Source organism: Oenanthe melanoleuca, chromosome 9, assembly GCF_029582105.1.
Source record: "Oenanthe melanoleuca isolate GR-GAL-2019-014 chromosome 9, OMel1.0, whole genome shotgun sequence".
In the NCBI taxonomy this organism is placed as follows: domain Eukaryota; kingdom Metazoa; phylum Chordata; class Aves; order Passeriformes; family Muscicapidae; genus Oenanthe; species Oenanthe melanoleuca.
In genome coordinates, this window is record NC_079343.1 from 3,506,315 (window position 1) to 3,523,979 (window position 17,665).

Consider the following 17,665-nt stretch of genomic DNA (forward strand, 5'->3'; position numbering starts at 1 on the left):
ATACAGATTTTTAGAAAATACATATTCCATTATATGTACATAAAGCTTCTGCTGAATATAAACAGTAAAGTATTACTAGAAGTCCCCCAGTGTGGTAACAAAATAGTTACCTGGTTGGTAAGATAACTGTATCAAGAAATTGTATGTAATTATATTTTCAAAAATTTTGAATGTAATTATATTTTTTTTAAAAAAAAAGCTCTATTTCATGAATTCTTACCTTTCTGTTTTGATCATAGGCAGAATCAATTCCCAGAATGCTGTTGACTTCCACATAAGGATACTGTTTCTCAAGAACACTAACAACATGTTCCACTTTCAGCTGATCTCCTGTTTTCACTTTGTTATATATCTGAAAGGGGATTACAAGTTTACAGCTGCAACTGTAAAGCCTCTGCAAAGATAAACTGACCTGTCACCTGTATTTAAGGAGTTACAATAAGGCATTAACAACCAGACTGCAAAACTTCTACTCATATTTACCAGCTGCAACAGCTCCTAAGCACTTGTAGGCAATATAAGTATCTTGCTATACCTTGTAGTCATTCTAGCAAGATTAGAAGGCAAATATATATTTCTTTAAATAATAACTTGTACCTTTAACTAGAAAAGGTATTTGAGGAGGGAAAATAGTTCTCTGGGGTAAAAAGCCTCAAATAAAGCATATCCAAGGAGCTGGCTTCCCTTCAGAACTTGGGATATGCTTATGAATAATACAACTTCACATGTAAAGCAGGCAACTCTTTCCCTCTTGAAGGCACAAGATTTTACTTTGAGCTACAAATACACACCCAAATTAAAAAGAATAAAAGTAACTATCTTTAAGTAACCAGCAATTTAATGTCACAATATGCCCCCAGTTTGCCAATTTGTACAAGTATCAAACCACAGGTGAAACTCATTTACCAGCACCTGTATTGTCCTTTGATGTGGCAAAGGTGGCAGCTGGAACAGTTCCAACCAAATTATAAGAGTGAAGAGATGGAGCAGCTCAGAACTCAGAGACATGGATGAACACTTGAAATGCACTTGAAACCCACTGCTACCCATCTCATCCTGAACTGCAATTACTTTCAGTAATTTGCTCAGAAGGAGCAAAGGGACAGGATCAGAAAAACATGCAAAAAGTGTTAAGTGTCCCAATGAAACCTAACCTCACTTGTTCAAGTTAGGTCAGAAGCAGATTAAAAGGACACATGTATTCTGTGGTGCCAGTGTTTGAAGATATTCTGCATACTAACCAAGCCAAAGAACAATCCCTTCCATTATCTACATATTAACCCCTTAACATAATGTACATGGAAAATATTAAAACATTAATTTCCCTTTTACATTAATACTTACAGACATGACAGTCTGAAAAGCATAATTATTGTCCATTTCTTGTGCCACATAATTGTATGTCCTAAGGAGGGCAACACCAGGATCCTGAAGTCCATCAACATCCTCTGAGTCATCAACCACAAAGACTAGTCCTATCCTGCAATCACACAAATCCCCAGGTCACAATTTTTATAAAGAATCAACTCTTCATACAACTGCTGGCTGTGATCATCATCTTCAACACAGGCTTTTTCTACAACAGCCTGGGAAGATGTTGGGCAGAGCAGCCAGGAATCAAACTTAGGACACATAATCTGCAATGAGTCCATCAGAATCTTGTTTTTCACCTCTCTCCCATCCAGAATTTTAGATTTCTTTTGGACTGTTAAAAAACTGAACTTTGTTTTGCTAGTAGAGAAAGTCATATTAAAAAAATATTTACATACCTTGAATATAAGGTATGTAACATTTCTGCAGTGCCCTAGCAATGAGAACTTTAAAACTGAAAAAGTCATGTGAATAAAACTAATGTAAAAAACCCCAAAACATTAAAACACAGCAATTACCTCAGTGGGATGTGGTTACTGAAGAACATTTCTGCCACATTCAGTAATTCTGCTGTGGTCTCATGAGTAGGATCTACTATCAGCACCTGTATACAAACAGCAAGTGGAAAGTTTTCATGCCCTGGAGAGCCAATGCTGCCAAGATGTTCTCTGCTGTCCCAACCCAGCTAGAACTGGGCCATTCAGACTGCATGCAGTGCCTTCATTCATGCAACTGTTGTCTTAGAATTTTGAAATTTCTACGTTAAAAGTATTGGACTCCAGAGAAAAAGGTAACACATCAAAGCTCCCACAGCTTTGGTTCAAGTCCCTATTTTCCCCCACTCAGAGTTCTTTTTTTGCATAGGGCCACTTTGCCACATGACAAGAGTTACAGTGCACAATTTGCAAACTCTTCACCAGATCTAAATAATTTACCTACAGACTAAAAGGACACCCAGGCCTAAGCTGAGGGCTGTTGATCATGTGTTCAAGTCTTGGTGCATGAATGCTTTCTAACTGAAACAACTGAAGCTGGTCTTAACTCTGCTAAGACAACAACAGTTAACAAATTTGACAGATTTCATTAACCAACTTCATGTATTATCACAAAGTTGAAACACATCAAATTGTTATTTATCAGATGACAATTTTGTTCATTGACAAAACAACTCCTGGCATCTAACAGATGCCACAGAATCATGCTCAGTAATCTCTGAATCCCAGCCATAACTTACTAATACAAGAAGAACAAAACTTTATAGAAAACCATCCTCCCTCTCAAGTTATTTAAGTGACAAGAAATCCAGGGTATATGTGAAATAAGCTGCAAAAGCTGATATTCCTGCTCTTGACAAAACAAAATGCAGATTTCAACAAGTCAGATTACTACTTACAAAATTATGGAAGTTTTTTCTAATTTGCCTGATCACACCAGGAAATGTGGGACGCAGCAGTTCTTGCACACTGGAAGGCCAGGAATTGTATCGACTGTCAACCTCAAGATTGTTGATCCACTAAGAAAAAGTAAAGGCATTTGAATGATTGACAATCCTCCTGCTCTAGTCTGAGACTAAAATACTTTCATATCACACACTACATTTAAAGCTGTATAGGTAAAAACTTAAGCTTTTCAAAAAGTGCTAATTATAATCTTATTATCCTTTTTACTTCACTGCAGTTTCAGAGCTGATTGTGAGATAAGGACAAAAGCTGCTCCCTTGACAGCTTAAAAATGCATTGCCCAACAACAAACCAAGTATTCCTATCAAAAACCATACTCACTGAAATGGCAGGGCTTCTGATGTCCACAGCATAGTCAGAGTCTGATGGCTGGATGTTCAACTTCAGGACATTGTGTAAGGAAACTCCCTCAATTCCCAAGCTGTGCAGGCCTTCCATAACCCGGGCTTCATTGCGGAGCACATCAATCAAGCTGCAAGGAAAAGCAAAATGGGGCTGAATTTTAACCCCACAGCAAATAACTTGCTCTATCCTAAGGATATAATATATATTATTGAAACACATCTTGATGAAGATATAGGGTGGTTTCCAGATGAAAAATTCACAGTGGTTTATCCTTTGAGAAATGGACTGCTGTCTTCAGAATAAATCTGCATGCTGACAGTCTGAGAAACCAAAATCTTGCTAGTCACAGCACAGGTAAAAAGAACAGCACAAAGGTGACTTCCCTTTCCAATCTTCAAAGTATTCCACTTCTCACATCAGATTTTTTTGTTGGAAATTCACTTGGAATACAACACGGAACCATGATTTGCTTTTTGCAGTACTACCAATTAAACCTAGTCTAGATTATGAAGAAGGTTCAAAACTATCTAAATAACTTTATCTTTCATACACAAGCAAGATGCAGGTTTCTAAATAGGATGTAATTATTGTGAAAAATAAAACATTCCTACCTAAATATATCCTGAGTGTCTAAATCAATAAGTAGTCCATTGATGAATAGGGCAGAATCTCCTGGTTGCAAACCTAATGTTCCCTTGAAATACTGAAAAGAAGTAGGAAGCCATTAGAAGAGTGCTCTGCACAGAAAATATTATCAAACAGTTTAATGTTGTTTTTTTCCAGCAAGTCTTGTCTTGCAGTGCCAGTTACAAATTTCTATTTATAGGCGTGATGAACAGTGAAGGAGAAACATTGTATTTGGATATTTTACAACACTGCCATCGTGAAGATTGTGAGCAAAGCAAACAGAAGAATAACAAAAGTATCACATGAAGTACCAAGAACAGGAAAGCAGCTTTTGATCAGCAAAAATTTACATTTCTATTAAATAAATAAGGCTCCCAAAGAAAAGCTGAGTGTTAAATTGTATCTTTCTGTGGATAATTACATAGGACCCCAACCCCTCTCCTCTGATTTTATCACTACTGAACAACAAGTCATTTCTCTCTCAGAACAGGAACCTCAGGGGACTAGTAAGCAGCTTTGCACTTACTACTAGACTCACCAAATATCATTGATTAGATTTCTAAACAATATGTGTGTACTTAATATACATTATCTTTCTTCTAATAATACCAAATGAGACTGAAATATGTGAATAGGGCACTGTAACTCATAAAGCAAACACTGCTGTTTGACTTTTTCCATTAAACTTTTGTTTTGAACTCTATCCAGACCACAGTACCTGGCATATTGTGGTTGCACAAAGCTCTGTACAAAAGCCTGTACAAAATTCCCAGGTGGCTGCTGGCTTTTTCACTGCTTTGCTAATGCCAAGTACACAGCTGAACTGTCTGAAACATTTCTGCAAATACAGAACCTACCCAGGAACCTCCAGAGGCCCCTCATGACCTGGGGGGTTTTATGATTCTGTTTCAAAGCACATCTAGACTGAGCAGGTAAATTTTATCCCTTCACTAGTTTCATTCTCAAAGCATCAACATTGGAACTATTTCCTCCACACAGTATGAATCACTCTAAAGGCACACTAGGTTTTGAATTTACTCTGTGACTTCCTAGTGATCACTGATGTATACAGATATCTAAACATCATCTCAGACTGGATAACAAGAAATAATTTTCTTCTGCATCATTAAAACTGCAGGAAAATGCTTAATATAGCTGCTTTTCAAGGAATAAATTTCTAACAAGAGCAGTATTTTCATATTTGAACAAAGAAGCTTAATTATGTTTCACATCCATGTTTGAAAATCCACCATTTCTTCACTTCCCAGATGCATACCACAAAGTTGTGTGTGAAAATACTGGGTCATCATGTTGAGCAACATGTAAACCTAAGTGCAAAGGCATTATGTTACTTTTTAGACACATTACCTTTTGGTTCTCTTCAATTTCTGCTCTGAGTTCTGAAGAAACAACTGTTTTTGTTATGGCTCTACAAAAATAAAAAACATCATGCTATGAATCCTCTTTCTGTTTATCTACTGGATAGATATCTATTTATCCTACCTTTTGTACCTTACATATTAAAATAATTAACCTTTTAGTATAAAGAGATGCAGCAAGAAGTTGCATTTGGTGACACCATTAAATAGTAGGATGCAGCATTTTTTTAAAGCTGTATAATCCAGCAGCACAAAAATGTTAACCACATGCCAACTCTCAGTGTCTAATTCCACATTTACCATAATTAAAGTGTGCAGCTGCCAAAAATGTAAAGATAGAGGCTGATAACAGAAAATAGGGGATTTCACTCCTCATGGTAGGCTCCCATTCCTTTCCTGGATTTGGATCTAGTGATTGCATCATCACAGAGTGGGTGTGTACAGCCCACAGATTAGCCTGAAAACACAGTGAGGTGCACTGCCTGCCTTAAGAAGCTCTAAATAACTCCTTAATATCAGGTAATAGGAAACAAGATCTGAAATCAGTTTATTTTTACTCTCATCCCAGGTATATCTCCCACCTACTCAAAAAGGAGGAGGCTCTATAATATCTTCACAATCCAGGCAAAGGAATTTATCAAGAGAAATATATCTCTAGACTGGATGGCCAAGCCAGGTCCTTACTGAGATTTTTGAAATTGATCTCAATATGTTAAAGACAGTCACTGACAAAGTGCAAAACCCAGTGGAATTGCACATCAGCCTCTGGTATGAGACTGACTGGGTTGTTTGGCAAAGTGGATCCCAGAAGTAGAGTGGGATCCTCTGAACAGATAAATGTTAAGACCAGTAAACAGAAAACCCAACCAAATAAATTCTCAATGACTTCATGCAATAGGTTTAAATGCATTTCACAATAAAAGAGCACAGCAAATTTTCTACCAGTCCACATCATCTGCCATCCAAGAAAAACACCATAAAATCCTCTTTGTAACCATAGGCTGAGGAACTTCCCAGAATAAACATTCCCCAGTGTTTGCTTCCAGCTACAGGAAAGTCAGAATTAACCCAACCAATGCTGCTTGTCTCAAGGAGCATTAAACTAGGAAAGTAATAAAACTTTCTAAGAGTCAAAATTAAAGTTACCTGGCCTTTGTAGGAAAGTTCTGACTAAGATCTTTCATGACCATCAGAGCATCCACAGGAGGAGCAGTCAAAATACGAGCAGCAGTTTGAAAACTCAAATCTAAGAAGTGAAAAAAACAGAGGTCAAGAACTCAAAACTGAAAACAAGGCAATGCAGAGATATCTTAACTTTATCTTTCAACATTTTTGCATGTTACCTAAGGAAATTCACTTTCTATCTGCATCTGTAGAGACTTCTTTTAAACTCATCTTCTGTGTATTCAACTTCTGTTGTTGCCTTGAATTAAGTAACCCTTTCCAACTGAACCAGTGCCTGCAGGTTGCTTCAGTGAGTCCAGAACAGCACTCCTTTTCTTTGGCTGAGCTGGAAGGATCTGCACTTCCACTGGATGTAGGTAGACTCCCCATGGCTGCAATATACATTCAGCCTTTTGATTTATTCTTTTTGAGAGGATGAAAAGCCTTTTCACAGGCTTTTATAGATATTTTCCAGGGAATGAGGCCAGAGCAGCATGAAACTGACTTTGAAATACAGTTTTCCTCTGGTCTTGAGAAATCAAGGTTTCACATCAAAAGTGTGATCAGGGAAAGAAACTTCACATTCCTTTCTTTTCTGCTTTCAGCAGACCATACAAGCAGTCAGTTTAAGAGCAAGTAGCTCTTTATTGTACTTCACAATATAGAAAACAATCTCAAAAGCCATTTCAACAGGACTCTACCAAAAAAAGTCATTAAAAAAAAAAGTCTTTCCTAAGTGAGACAGAATGCAGGAATCTGTCAAACTCTGTTAACTGCACACAGCCACTAACAACCTTGATTGTGTAGAACACCAGAAATCACATTTACATTGAGTTTTTGTAGACCATAACTGAAACCCTTTATCCAGATTACCTTGTAGCTGCCATACTTTCAAAGGTGCCATTTCATTGGTACTTTCCACCAGGTGTTTTCTGAGCTCTTTCAGCTCTTCTGACAAGTCAGGATACAGCTGCCTAAAAGGATACAAAGGTCAAATAACTTCTGTGGTTTCCAATAAAAGTCTGCTGCTAAAGAAATTACCACATAAAAAGTATGCTGCTAACACGTACAGGAAACTCAGACACGTAAAATATAATAACAAAGCAAAATATGAGCATTTCTGCAAAAGGTTTTTTGATGTGACAAAGTCCAACTGTGTTTTACCTTAGTTTTCCAAACAGAAATCCTTGCACTTCATCAATAGGGTCATTTTCATCTATGACTGTAGCATTCACATCTGTGCCTATAAACACACAGAGAAAACCACTAGAACCAAGCTATTCACAAACAGAAAAGCAGGAAAATCTAGGTTTTGTATGTGTATGTGCACATGGGAGTTTGTAGAATAGAGATCATTGCTCTATAAAAGCAGCAAAAGCAAAAAAATGTGCAGAATTCTGTCTTTAAAAAAAAAAAAAAGTAACAGGGAACACATTCTGCTATGAGGATGGACAAGTTAAAGCAAATTAAAGTAGAGAAATTTGCTTTACACCTGCAGAGTAGCTGGTAAAAAAAATTAGTAGTGCTATTACTAAGATCTAGTCCAGGGCCACAACTCCAGGATTTCACAAATGTGGAAGTGCCATGGCAAAGATCTGCTTCATAAGGAACATGCTCCCAAAAATGGGATTTCAGAGCTAAAGAAAGAAGAATATCTACAATTCAGACACTCATAGCAAAATGAGTATAAAATTACCTTGACTAAATTAAAATGTTCACATTAAAATACTTCAAATAATAATTCACCTTTCACCTGGGTATCATCCTTGGCCTTATATTCTGTACTTTTAATAGCCAGTTCTACACCATAGCCAGAGAGGTAGACCTTTTCCTTGCTGGGATTCTGTAAGAAAAAGTCAACAGTGTGACATTGCTATCTTTGTTTGATCCAAAAAATAAAAGCTACCACTTCCCAAAACTAAGAAATCTCAACTGGTATTTCAGACATAACAGGTAGCAAGAAACAAACACTATGAGTGACTCTGTAGTAACATACTCTAATATCAGCACACTTCTTGTAGTTCAGCAAGCAAGAATTATCTCTGTGAACCAAAAAACTCATCAAAATCCACAAAGTAAAGAGGAACACAATGTTTTCAGGATCCAGTGTGTGAGCAAAGCAGAGGGAGATAGACTCCTATCATCAAATCAGACAGAGGGTGGAAAGGAACTTCAGCTGTGAAGTTCAAAAATGAAACATTTACTGAAGAGTTACCACAGAGAATGACAAGAAATAAAATGATGACAAAAGACAGGAGCATAATTAGCTCTGCCTTTAATGAGAGAAACATGATCACTTTCTAAAAGTGTTTTGAAGTATACAGAGTCACATAACAGCACCAAGATCTAAAGTGTAATACACTGAATCTTGAATGTAAGTACTATTCCCTACACTGATAAACAACTACTTCCTTTTATAAAAGGAAAGTGGTATATGCAATGTATGACTTTATTTTATTAAAAGTACAAGTAATATTAGAAGCGAACCAGCTAATGACTTTTTTTTTTTCCACATTCAAGCTTGACTGCTACACTGCAGGTTTTGGCAGTGGTTAGTAATATTCTTGTAATAAATCAAAGAACTCCAGTTCTTCATGCCTTTTGAAATGTAGTTTTTAATACTAATCCAGTGGCTATGCACAATTTAGTGAAGGAAGATGGAAACCAGGATAAACTGCACTAGAAATGGTAAGTGGCTCTGTAAAAAAATTACTACAGAAATAATGTCTTTCTTTTGAAAATGGTATCTTAATGTTAATCCTTGCTTTTTATATCAAGTAACTAAAGTAACTAAGTGGCCTGAATGTGAAAGATCTGACTATTTCCTATGCTCTAATATGGGTAGAGAAACACTTTCCTTTACACTAAAATCTTTAATTAATCTGGATTCTAAATGTGGATTTGTGAAATCAATCAATCTTACTTAATCAGGATATTTATAATATTCTGTATTACTCAGCTACTGCAATAAAAAAAATAAAACTTGGAGCATTCCAAGTAAATTAACAACAATATTGGGCAAATGTCAATTTAAAGGGAACAAACTTGGGTCAGTTTTCTATTTGAAAACCAAGACCAGTTACTAGATTGCAAAACCCTGATACAATGCACAAATATACTTACAGCAATGTAGTGTCTGAGCACATAAGTGATTTCTCCTGCCTCAGCCTTTGAAACAAGCCTCCTGTGGTGTCTGTAGAACTCCTCTGAGCCAATCTCTGCATAAAGTATGACCACAGGACTCTCAGGGTTTGATGCTGGGTACTTGTGGTCCCCCTTGAACAAAAATGGCTTTGGCCTAAGAGCAAACAGTGAAGAGTGCCACAGTGTGAGTCACAGCATTTCCTCACCCAAGATGCACATTTTTCTCCTGTTTAAATATTTTTCACTGAAGACATATGTCAATTTATGCCCACATCATATACCAAGGCTGGCAGCACTTTGTACATGTTGATAAAAACTTTGTGAAAAATGAACATAAGAAAAGGAAACAAGTGACTAAAGCCATTTTGAATCTAATATGATCCTAATTCTAAAAAATAACACCTTCCCTTAGATTTCCAATTAGCTTCCTCTCCCCATGGTGATTCATAAATTCTGTATGAACAAATAAAAAGGTTGATAGAACAGATGTGCTAAGGGCACAAATTAATTTTAATCTGGCTCTTGGCTTATACAATATACAATCAAGAAATTGAGTGAGAAGTCTATTTTCAGCTTCTTTGTTAACATTTTGTCTAAACTGCAATGAAATATTTAAAATATTCCCAATAAGTCAGAAGAATAGCACATGAGCTATAGATGCCATATGCTTGAACACTTACAAAAACTCCCTATGCTTAAAAGAACCAAGTTACCAAGATTACAAAAATTGTCTTGATAACAAAAACATTTTCATATTATGAAAACCAACTGAAATAGTAAGGACTTGGGTTGGTTTTGGTTTGTTATTTGATTGGGGGCTTTTTTAATACGTATTATATCTTATACCTTCGTTTTCTTATTAGCAGTTACAATCAAGTTCTGTTCTTGTAGAGAAATCTGAATTTTAAATGTATTATGTAGTAATGGTTTTCTTTGTCAATGCTGAGAAAACTATAGAGATAAAAAAACTGTGCATTCTTTCAGCCATTCATAAAACAATTTATTACATTAACTCTCATTTTATTATGCAGCCCAGCTCCTTCTATTTTCGCTACAAACTGAAGGTTCTACACACTCCTGAGAATTCCTACTGTCCTTCAGCTATTTCCAGAATTTGTTTCCAAATTTTCCTGTGCACATTCCTTTTCCTAGCAGAACTATCAAAGAGCAAGGGATAAGAAAACAATCATTGTAATCTGAATTAACATCAAATAAGAGACTGGCACTCCTGTGCCAACAATGGGAAGGAGAAATCAACACTGAAGAGCATAGAAACAACAAGTTTGTCACAACCTCTTCACAGCAGTAAATCTAACAGGTTCAATTTTAAGAGTTAATCCAGTAAAAGGAAATTAAGCAAATACCTGTCTGAAGCTGCCTGTAAAAGGTTTCCAAGAGAATCAAATTCACATGTTTTCTCCCCATGCACAACAAAAAACAGCGTGCAGCCCTCTGGTGGAGATTCATCTGCTGCTATCTGTATAAAATATTTATAATAATGTAAGTTGAATGTTTGCCCTAAGAACAAGTGAAAATTCCAACAGTATAGCTGTGCAGCAAACAGTATTTCCTACATTCCAAAGTAGTACCTCTTCCATGTTTATAACAATTTAAATGCAAGGTGAAATTGCAAGGTGGAGAATTAAGCCTTGACTTATTTCTCAGCCTGTTACCATTAACTGTGAAGTTAGTTGCAGGTATAGAAAGCAAGGCTTGCAATTGTAGGGGATTTGACTGAGGGTTTTTTCTGTCTTAGACATCACAAACATCTGCATTTGTTAAATATCACATGACAAAATGACTCCAGATGAACAAGGAAGATGTTTTACAGTATTACTTAAATAAAGCACATCCTAATGTGAGACAATTCTCAATTAATTACATGATACCCCAAGATTAAAAAAGAAGAGAGAGCACAATGAACTTTCATTTATGAACTCTAACCACTAGATATATATATATACACATAAATATATAGATTACTATCTTCAAGTAAGTTCAGCTGAGCAACAGCAAGAGCAGCAGCATCACAAATACCAATGGAGCCACAGAGATGGTCCTAACAAAAATCTTTGCACCAATTCTTAGTACAGCAGGCACAAAGATACACAGACATGCCAAAAAGCCAACTTTTTAGTCTACTCTACACAAAAAATCAGCACCTCATGAAATTTGTGCATACATCCACTCTAGCTCAGGTGTACAGAGCAGTTAAACAGTTCAGGGGTTTTTTGTACTCTTAATTTCCTTCCACAGCTCCCTCCTTCCTGAGCCTTGGTAAAATGCTCTGCACATCACCTGAGCATTTCCTGTACTAACCTGCTGAAAAGCTTGAACTGCTGCAGAGTAAGAGCGCAAAGACAGGGAAAATTTCAACAGATTCTGCTGCAAAGGTGACAGAGTCTGGCAGGCCACTTTCAGCATTTCCTGGTAAGAAGAATAATCACTACCTGCAAAATCAAAGTACAAGCAGTTATCTTTCCATCCCATAGTCTCACTGAAGGGGGGTTTCTCAGTGTGATTCATACCAAGAGAAGGCCATGACATTAATTCTGAGTGTGCACTCCTCCAATCTCATTACAGCCAATTCTACAGATGGATGAGAGTCAACTTCAACAGAGATCCAGGAACGTAAACTTAAATACATCCTTGAGAATGTAAACATGGGCAGGGGATGAGGGAAACAGTTAAGAGCTCCCATTTAATTTTGCTGAGAAATAGTAACACAGAGAACAGACATTTAAAATACTTCATGTTGAAAAAGAACCTGGCAAGCAAAATGTTTCAGGGTCATCCACTACAGCTTTTGTCAAATAGATATTCAAAAGCCTTGAGCACATTACAGCAAAAAAATATGACTGAAATTAGTATTTTAAAAGTCAAATGAGGACTAGCACAATGGAAGACAAAATACTGTGGTATATTTTTCAACTATCAGTCAGCATCAAGAAAAAGACAATAAAAACTTACCATCGTGCTCAGCTCTCTTAATATTCTCACTGGCTTCAACAAAATTCCAGAACTTTTCTTGACCTTCTTCTGATAAAAATTCACTAAGTAAGATGAGAAGAGTGAGCTAGATCTACAACTTTTCTCTCAAGTTACAAATCTATTATCTTGTAATGCTTTACAGAAATCAGCATCTACCACCTATACCAGAAAACTGTGTTACTAGGAAAAACACTCCAGGAAAGCTAAAAACAAACAAACCTAAACAAATAATAGTGCAGACCAGGACAAACACACAGCACATGAAAGCAGCTTGTAAGGCACCTACTGATCCTTTAAATGCCACTGACAGGCAGCAATGGGCATCCTGGTAGCTCTCCTCCCTAGTGCACTTCTTTGCTACCTCTCTTTTATGAGAAACACACATTTTTGTTTATTTTGTTGAAACAAACTGTAATTACTGTAATTGTGAGCTTTGGTGGGTGTTTTTGATTGTTTTTTTTTTGGTTCTTAAACAAGCAAAAGGAGAAGTCACAGTTTCAAATCATGTTATAATTCCCATATAATTGCGTAGGTACACAAGGTTAGATAATAAAATTTATCCTCTAAACTTTGCAAACTACAAATACTGTATCATGTCCACTCACTTGTAACATACTTGCTATGCTAAAGGAAGCTACAACAGAAGATTTGGAGCCTGCTCACTGCCACAGTAACTTGTGTGTTCCAATCCAAGGGCTGCTTGAACACCTGGATAAAAAATCGCAGTTCTGGGCTAAGTGCAGTGACCAGCAGCAGTGATTTTACACTGCAGTGCTGCATCATGCTGCAGTTCATCCCAGGTGAACAATCCTTCCCTACTCAAAGTCTTTGAATACAAAGGATCGAGTCTTTGGCACATGATTTTCATTATTTGATTACTGCTTCACACTCTCTTAGGCTGAGTTTTTCCCCAGCTGTGTCACAGCATCTAAATCCTGGCATTTAACACCTTTGCTTTGCATTTTACTGCTTAAGGAATTTTCAGTCTTCAGCTTCTCCAGAGAAGGTTACAGAAAAGTAATTTTACCTAGGACACACTTGTGCTCTGAATGAAAGCCATGCTCATGTGAATGAAACTATTCTCACATGAAACAATCTGTAGTAAAACAGACAAAACTCCACATCTGGCAATACCCTTAAGGGATACAAAATTAAGCACACACGAACTTAAAATTCTAAAAGTCCTACAGACATCTCCAAACTAAAAAAAGACAAAATTAAACAGTGGAGGATTTTGAAAGTGCTAAGCAGACTGGCACTAAAAAGAAGCATTTCACTTTCTTTTTACACAGCATCTTTAAAAAAAAAGTCTTTAATACCATAGAAGAAATGTTCCCAGGGTGACTTGCAAAATTTTTAGCAAAGCAATTGACTTTAATCAATGCAAAACTCACATGAACAAAGCTAAGCTCAGCTTTGCTGAGCTAAATACACAAGAGCAGCAGATGTGTATCAAAACTCACAACACTGAAGTAAAATGCACTCAGCTATGGAATCTTACAAGGCCATGCTAAACTCCTCTATCTAATGCTTTGAGTAAAATTTCATAAGGCAAAAAATTCCAACTATATAATTATTTATGGTTATTAATGTTTGTTCTAATGCAAAATGAAAGCATTTATCCCACAAAAAAACTACTACTGTCTCCTCTAAAATCACGTTCCCATGTTATTTCTGTTGGCAGTGACCAGAAACCAAAGTGCCACATAACAAAGAGAACACTTCACTTTATCTTCTAAGCATATTCTGATTTGACTATGAAGAAAATCACAATGCACTTACCTTGTTTCAAGGAGTAAAGGAGTTGAAGACCACTTTGTAGTCAGAGATGTTGTCACAGCCTTAGAATCTGCTTTTACAAGGGAAGAGCTGAACCAGATTCCAAGAAGTGCAATAAGTATTCCCATTTTATAGAAGACTGAAAATGATGAAGGAAAATAGTAAGTTTTGCATTGTTTCTTCTTATAAATACAGGATCTCAAATATATGACCTATGTTAAGGTTTTAAGATTGCACTTAATGAGATGATCATCCTCTCACCTGGGCTTACAAAATCAGAAACTTGAAGACAGGCAAGGAATTTACAAACTCACTCCTGAGATGCAATTAAACCTAGATCAATTCCAGCTTCCTCTGTGTTTATGCTTTCAAATAAGTTTGCTTCTGTTCCAGGACACCAACACCACTGACTTCGTGCTTTAAGAGGTATTGCAAACTGCACACATTTCAGATTGGGTGGGAAAACAACCTGCTGTTCATTTTATGGGAGGTAAAATCACACCTTGGGTTAGCACAGCTCCAGCAGCTGGGGACTAACCAGAGTCAGATGAGCCAAGCAAGGATGAGGCTCCCCAGTCAGTCCTTTAGGATTTTTGGGGAATGAAGAAACAAGGATCTCCTGGCTGCACTAAGTACCGCCAGATTCAAAAGCTGAAAAAATGAATGAAATAATGTAAACAGACTCAAATTATACAACCTACTGCAAGAAATAAGACAAAAAAAAATATGCCATTTCTTTATTTGCCTTCATTTTGTGTATTTTCAAGCCTTTGTATTCTCTGGCCTACACAATAAAACAAAGCTGAGTGCAATTTCCTTGCCCACAACTCTTAAGCTCAGGGAAGACCTGAATTCTTCTGCTGGCTTTCCATTATAGTCTCCAAAAGTTCAAGCTTTTTCTGTTCCTCTCTGACTATAATATACTCATATTTACTACACTCCCAATATACACTCAAGTACTCTTTCATTTCTTTATCTTTTTTTCCCTGGATAATTCATTTTCCATGTCAGGAAAAATATGTGCCAGGATCTAACATCTCTTTTTTGTTACAATCTCAATATAAAGAATAGGGTTATATATCTGTAGCTCTAAGCTACCTGTATATATATATATACAAACAAACATACTAAATCCTACTCTCTCTAGAAGTTTACAACCCCTCCAGCCAAATGTTTCCCAGCAATAACTCAAGACATTGTTCTTTCTGTGGGGATAAAAGCAGAAATTCCTACTGTGATCTCCAAAGAGCACTTTGGTCAGCTGCACACGACATTTGCTTTATGCCACACCTGGGAAGCAGACAGATGGCATCACAGAATGGTCACAGCCATCACTCCCTGTGTGCAGAGGGGGAAGCTCAGCCAATATTTGTCAGTGAAACACTGGCTTCTGCCAAGTGCAACAAAAAAAAACCCCACAGTTCATAGCTCCTCCCAGGGATGGTTCCTTCTTATTCTTTGCAAATCATACAGTGGAGTTTGGGATAAGTAAATTAATAGACTGATCAGGACTCTCATGACTAAAGCTCCTATTCTGCTCTCTTGTGCCTGCCTTCCCACTCTGGGAAAGACTGAAATAAAAGCCTTTTTCTGTATGAAATAGGAAAGAAACCAAAGGACACATCTGTCACCTGACGCAGTTTAGCCAACTGAAAACCTGCAGATTAGAAATATCTACAAGTCCTCAATAATAGCAGCCATAAAACAAAGGAATGGCTGATATCTCAAAGGAAAATACACCATGGAAAAAGAGGCAAGAGAATGAACGTAAGTGACACGAGGAGATCCAGCTCTGCGCCAGGCAACAAAGCAAAAACCCAATCTGAATTATGACACCGCAAAGCAGAATTTTCACACCTCAACCGTAAATCTTTTCCCTCCTTAGTTTTCTTACAATTACTCAATTTAAAACACTCGTACTCAATTTAAAACACTCGCGGAAACTTGCACACCCAGCCTTGGGGAAAGGAATAATCCAGCCCACATTTACAGCCAGTGCGCTCTGCCATGTCCTGCGGGTCAGTCTGGTGGCAAGCGGAGGAAGGGCAAAGGCGAGCGAGGGGCAGGTCCTGCTGCAGACACAGCCGGAGCACGGCACACATAAATATTATCGCCGGATAACAGCGAGCACCGAGTCCTTTCAAGGGCTGCCCTGCTACGGGTGCTGAAACTAAATTAGAAATCACCTCAGTGAAGCGCTGAGCAGCCCGCGCGGCAGCTCGGGGCTCAAAACACACATTCAACCCGCGCACAGCCTGCGCCGCTCCCCCATCCCGCTGACCGACCGACGGACCCCCGCGGGGCGCGGGGTTCCGCCCGGGCCCGCCCGCCGCCGCTCCCTCACGGCCCCGAGCCGCGGTACCGCACCTGCGAGCGGCCGCGCGCCGCCCGGCTCCCGCCGCCCTCGCCGCTTCCGCTTCCGCTCCGGGCGGGGGCGCGCGGCGCCGCGCAGTGACGGCGGGGCCCGGCCCCGGGGAAGGACGGACCCTCCGCAGAGCGGCTCTGCCCGGCTTCTCTGCGGCCTCGGCAATTAACTGCTTCCTTCAGTTGCGCGGTTATTTACAGTGTAAAGACGGGGGAGGAACTGAAAGCAGCATATGGGAGATTAAAGAACAGGCGTTCTGCGTGTATCTTCTCTGTAGCGTTTACACCTTCTCCATCAGAACTGCCTTGTTCGTGCCCAAAGTGCCGCTCTGTGGGCGCTCTGTGCCCTCACCGGCGGCTGCCTGAGAGCCGCGGGTGCAGCGGCAGAACTGGGGTCGCAGGCAACACGTGGAAAGGCAGAAGCAAGCTGTAAATCCAGCCAGGCCAGGGTAAGGCAGCGTGTAAGGGGTGAGCTGCACCGCAGGAGTGAATCTTGGAGAGTGGCACCGCAGCAAAGTACTGCTCGTGTCCGCAGCTTGCTCACAACACAAACACTAAGGTTTGCGAGGGACTACTTACATGTGATCCTGAAATTTCAAAGGTTTTCTTCCTGGTTTCATTTTAAAACATTATTAAAACTCTGAAAGTGGCAGGTGCCCGGCTGACTTAATCGCAAGACAGTCTCAAAACATGAGAACAATATGAAAAATGGTGGTGTTCTGATGTGTCTGGAACCAAACCCGAGGCAGCCCTGCACTGGGTCTCCTAGGCTGTGATGTGCCTCGTCTCCAAGGTTTTTGGGTTTTTTTTAAATATTTATTTTTCCCCTCTATCCCAGTGATAGGGGAGGGTGGGTTGCCCCGCGAATATCCCCTTGTCCTTTCTCAGGACGGGGGCTGGGGCGTTGGGGAATACCGGGGTGTTTTGGGGACCCACAGAATTTTTTGGGGTGCTAAGCCCCAGGGATCCCCAGTGCCTTTCCATGTCCTTGTGTCGCTTTCCAGGATTGGGAAGGAGCGCTCCCCCAGGGACTTTCAGGGG

At 38.7% G+C, this 17,665-nt stretch overlaps 1 protein-coding gene across 3 annotated transcripts in view; it reads right to left on the bottom strand.

Annotated features, from left to right (window-relative positions):
- The window catches only part of UGGT1 (UDP-glucose glycoprotein glucosyltransferase 1), a 39,935-nt gene extending 23,171 nt beyond the window's left edge, over positions 1 to 16,764 (bottom strand). The window contains exons 1-17 of one of the 3 annotated variants that reach the window (XM_056498702.1): positions 16,628 to 16,764; positions 14,264 to 14,399; positions 12,461 to 12,543; positions 11,810 to 11,940; positions 10,855 to 10,967; positions 9,470 to 9,644; positions 8,093 to 8,189; positions 7,511 to 7,589; positions 7,220 to 7,320; positions 6,329 to 6,428; positions 5,172 to 5,232; positions 3,788 to 3,879; positions 3,153 to 3,303; positions 2,765 to 2,884; positions 1,890 to 1,975; positions 1,345 to 1,480; positions 221 to 352 (exon numbers count right to left, since the gene is read on the bottom strand). In XM_056498702.1, the coding sequence (XP_056354677.1) occupies positions 221 to 352; positions 1,345 to 1,480; positions 1,890 to 1,975; positions 2,765 to 2,884; positions 3,153 to 3,303; positions 3,788 to 3,879; positions 5,172 to 5,232; positions 6,329 to 6,428; positions 7,220 to 7,320; positions 7,511 to 7,589; positions 8,093 to 8,189; positions 9,470 to 9,644; positions 10,855 to 10,967; positions 11,810 to 11,940; positions 12,461 to 12,543; positions 14,264 to 14,388 (1,782 nt within the window). In that variant the 5' untranslated portion in view covers positions 14,389 to 14,399; positions 16,628 to 16,764. Of the gene's footprint in view, positions 1 to 220; positions 353 to 1,344; positions 1,481 to 1,889; positions 1,976 to 2,764; positions 2,885 to 3,152; positions 3,304 to 3,787; positions 3,880 to 5,171; positions 5,233 to 6,328; positions 6,429 to 7,219; positions 7,321 to 7,510; positions 7,590 to 8,092; positions 8,190 to 9,469; positions 9,645 to 10,854; positions 10,968 to 11,809; positions 11,941 to 12,460; positions 12,544 to 14,263; positions 14,400 to 16,446; positions 16,465 to 16,627 lie in introns of those variants that run through there. The other 2 variants (XM_056498701.1, XM_056498700.1) reach the window with 2 other exon arrangements.
- Between the last annotated feature and the right edge of the window lie 901 nt (positions 16,765 to 17,665).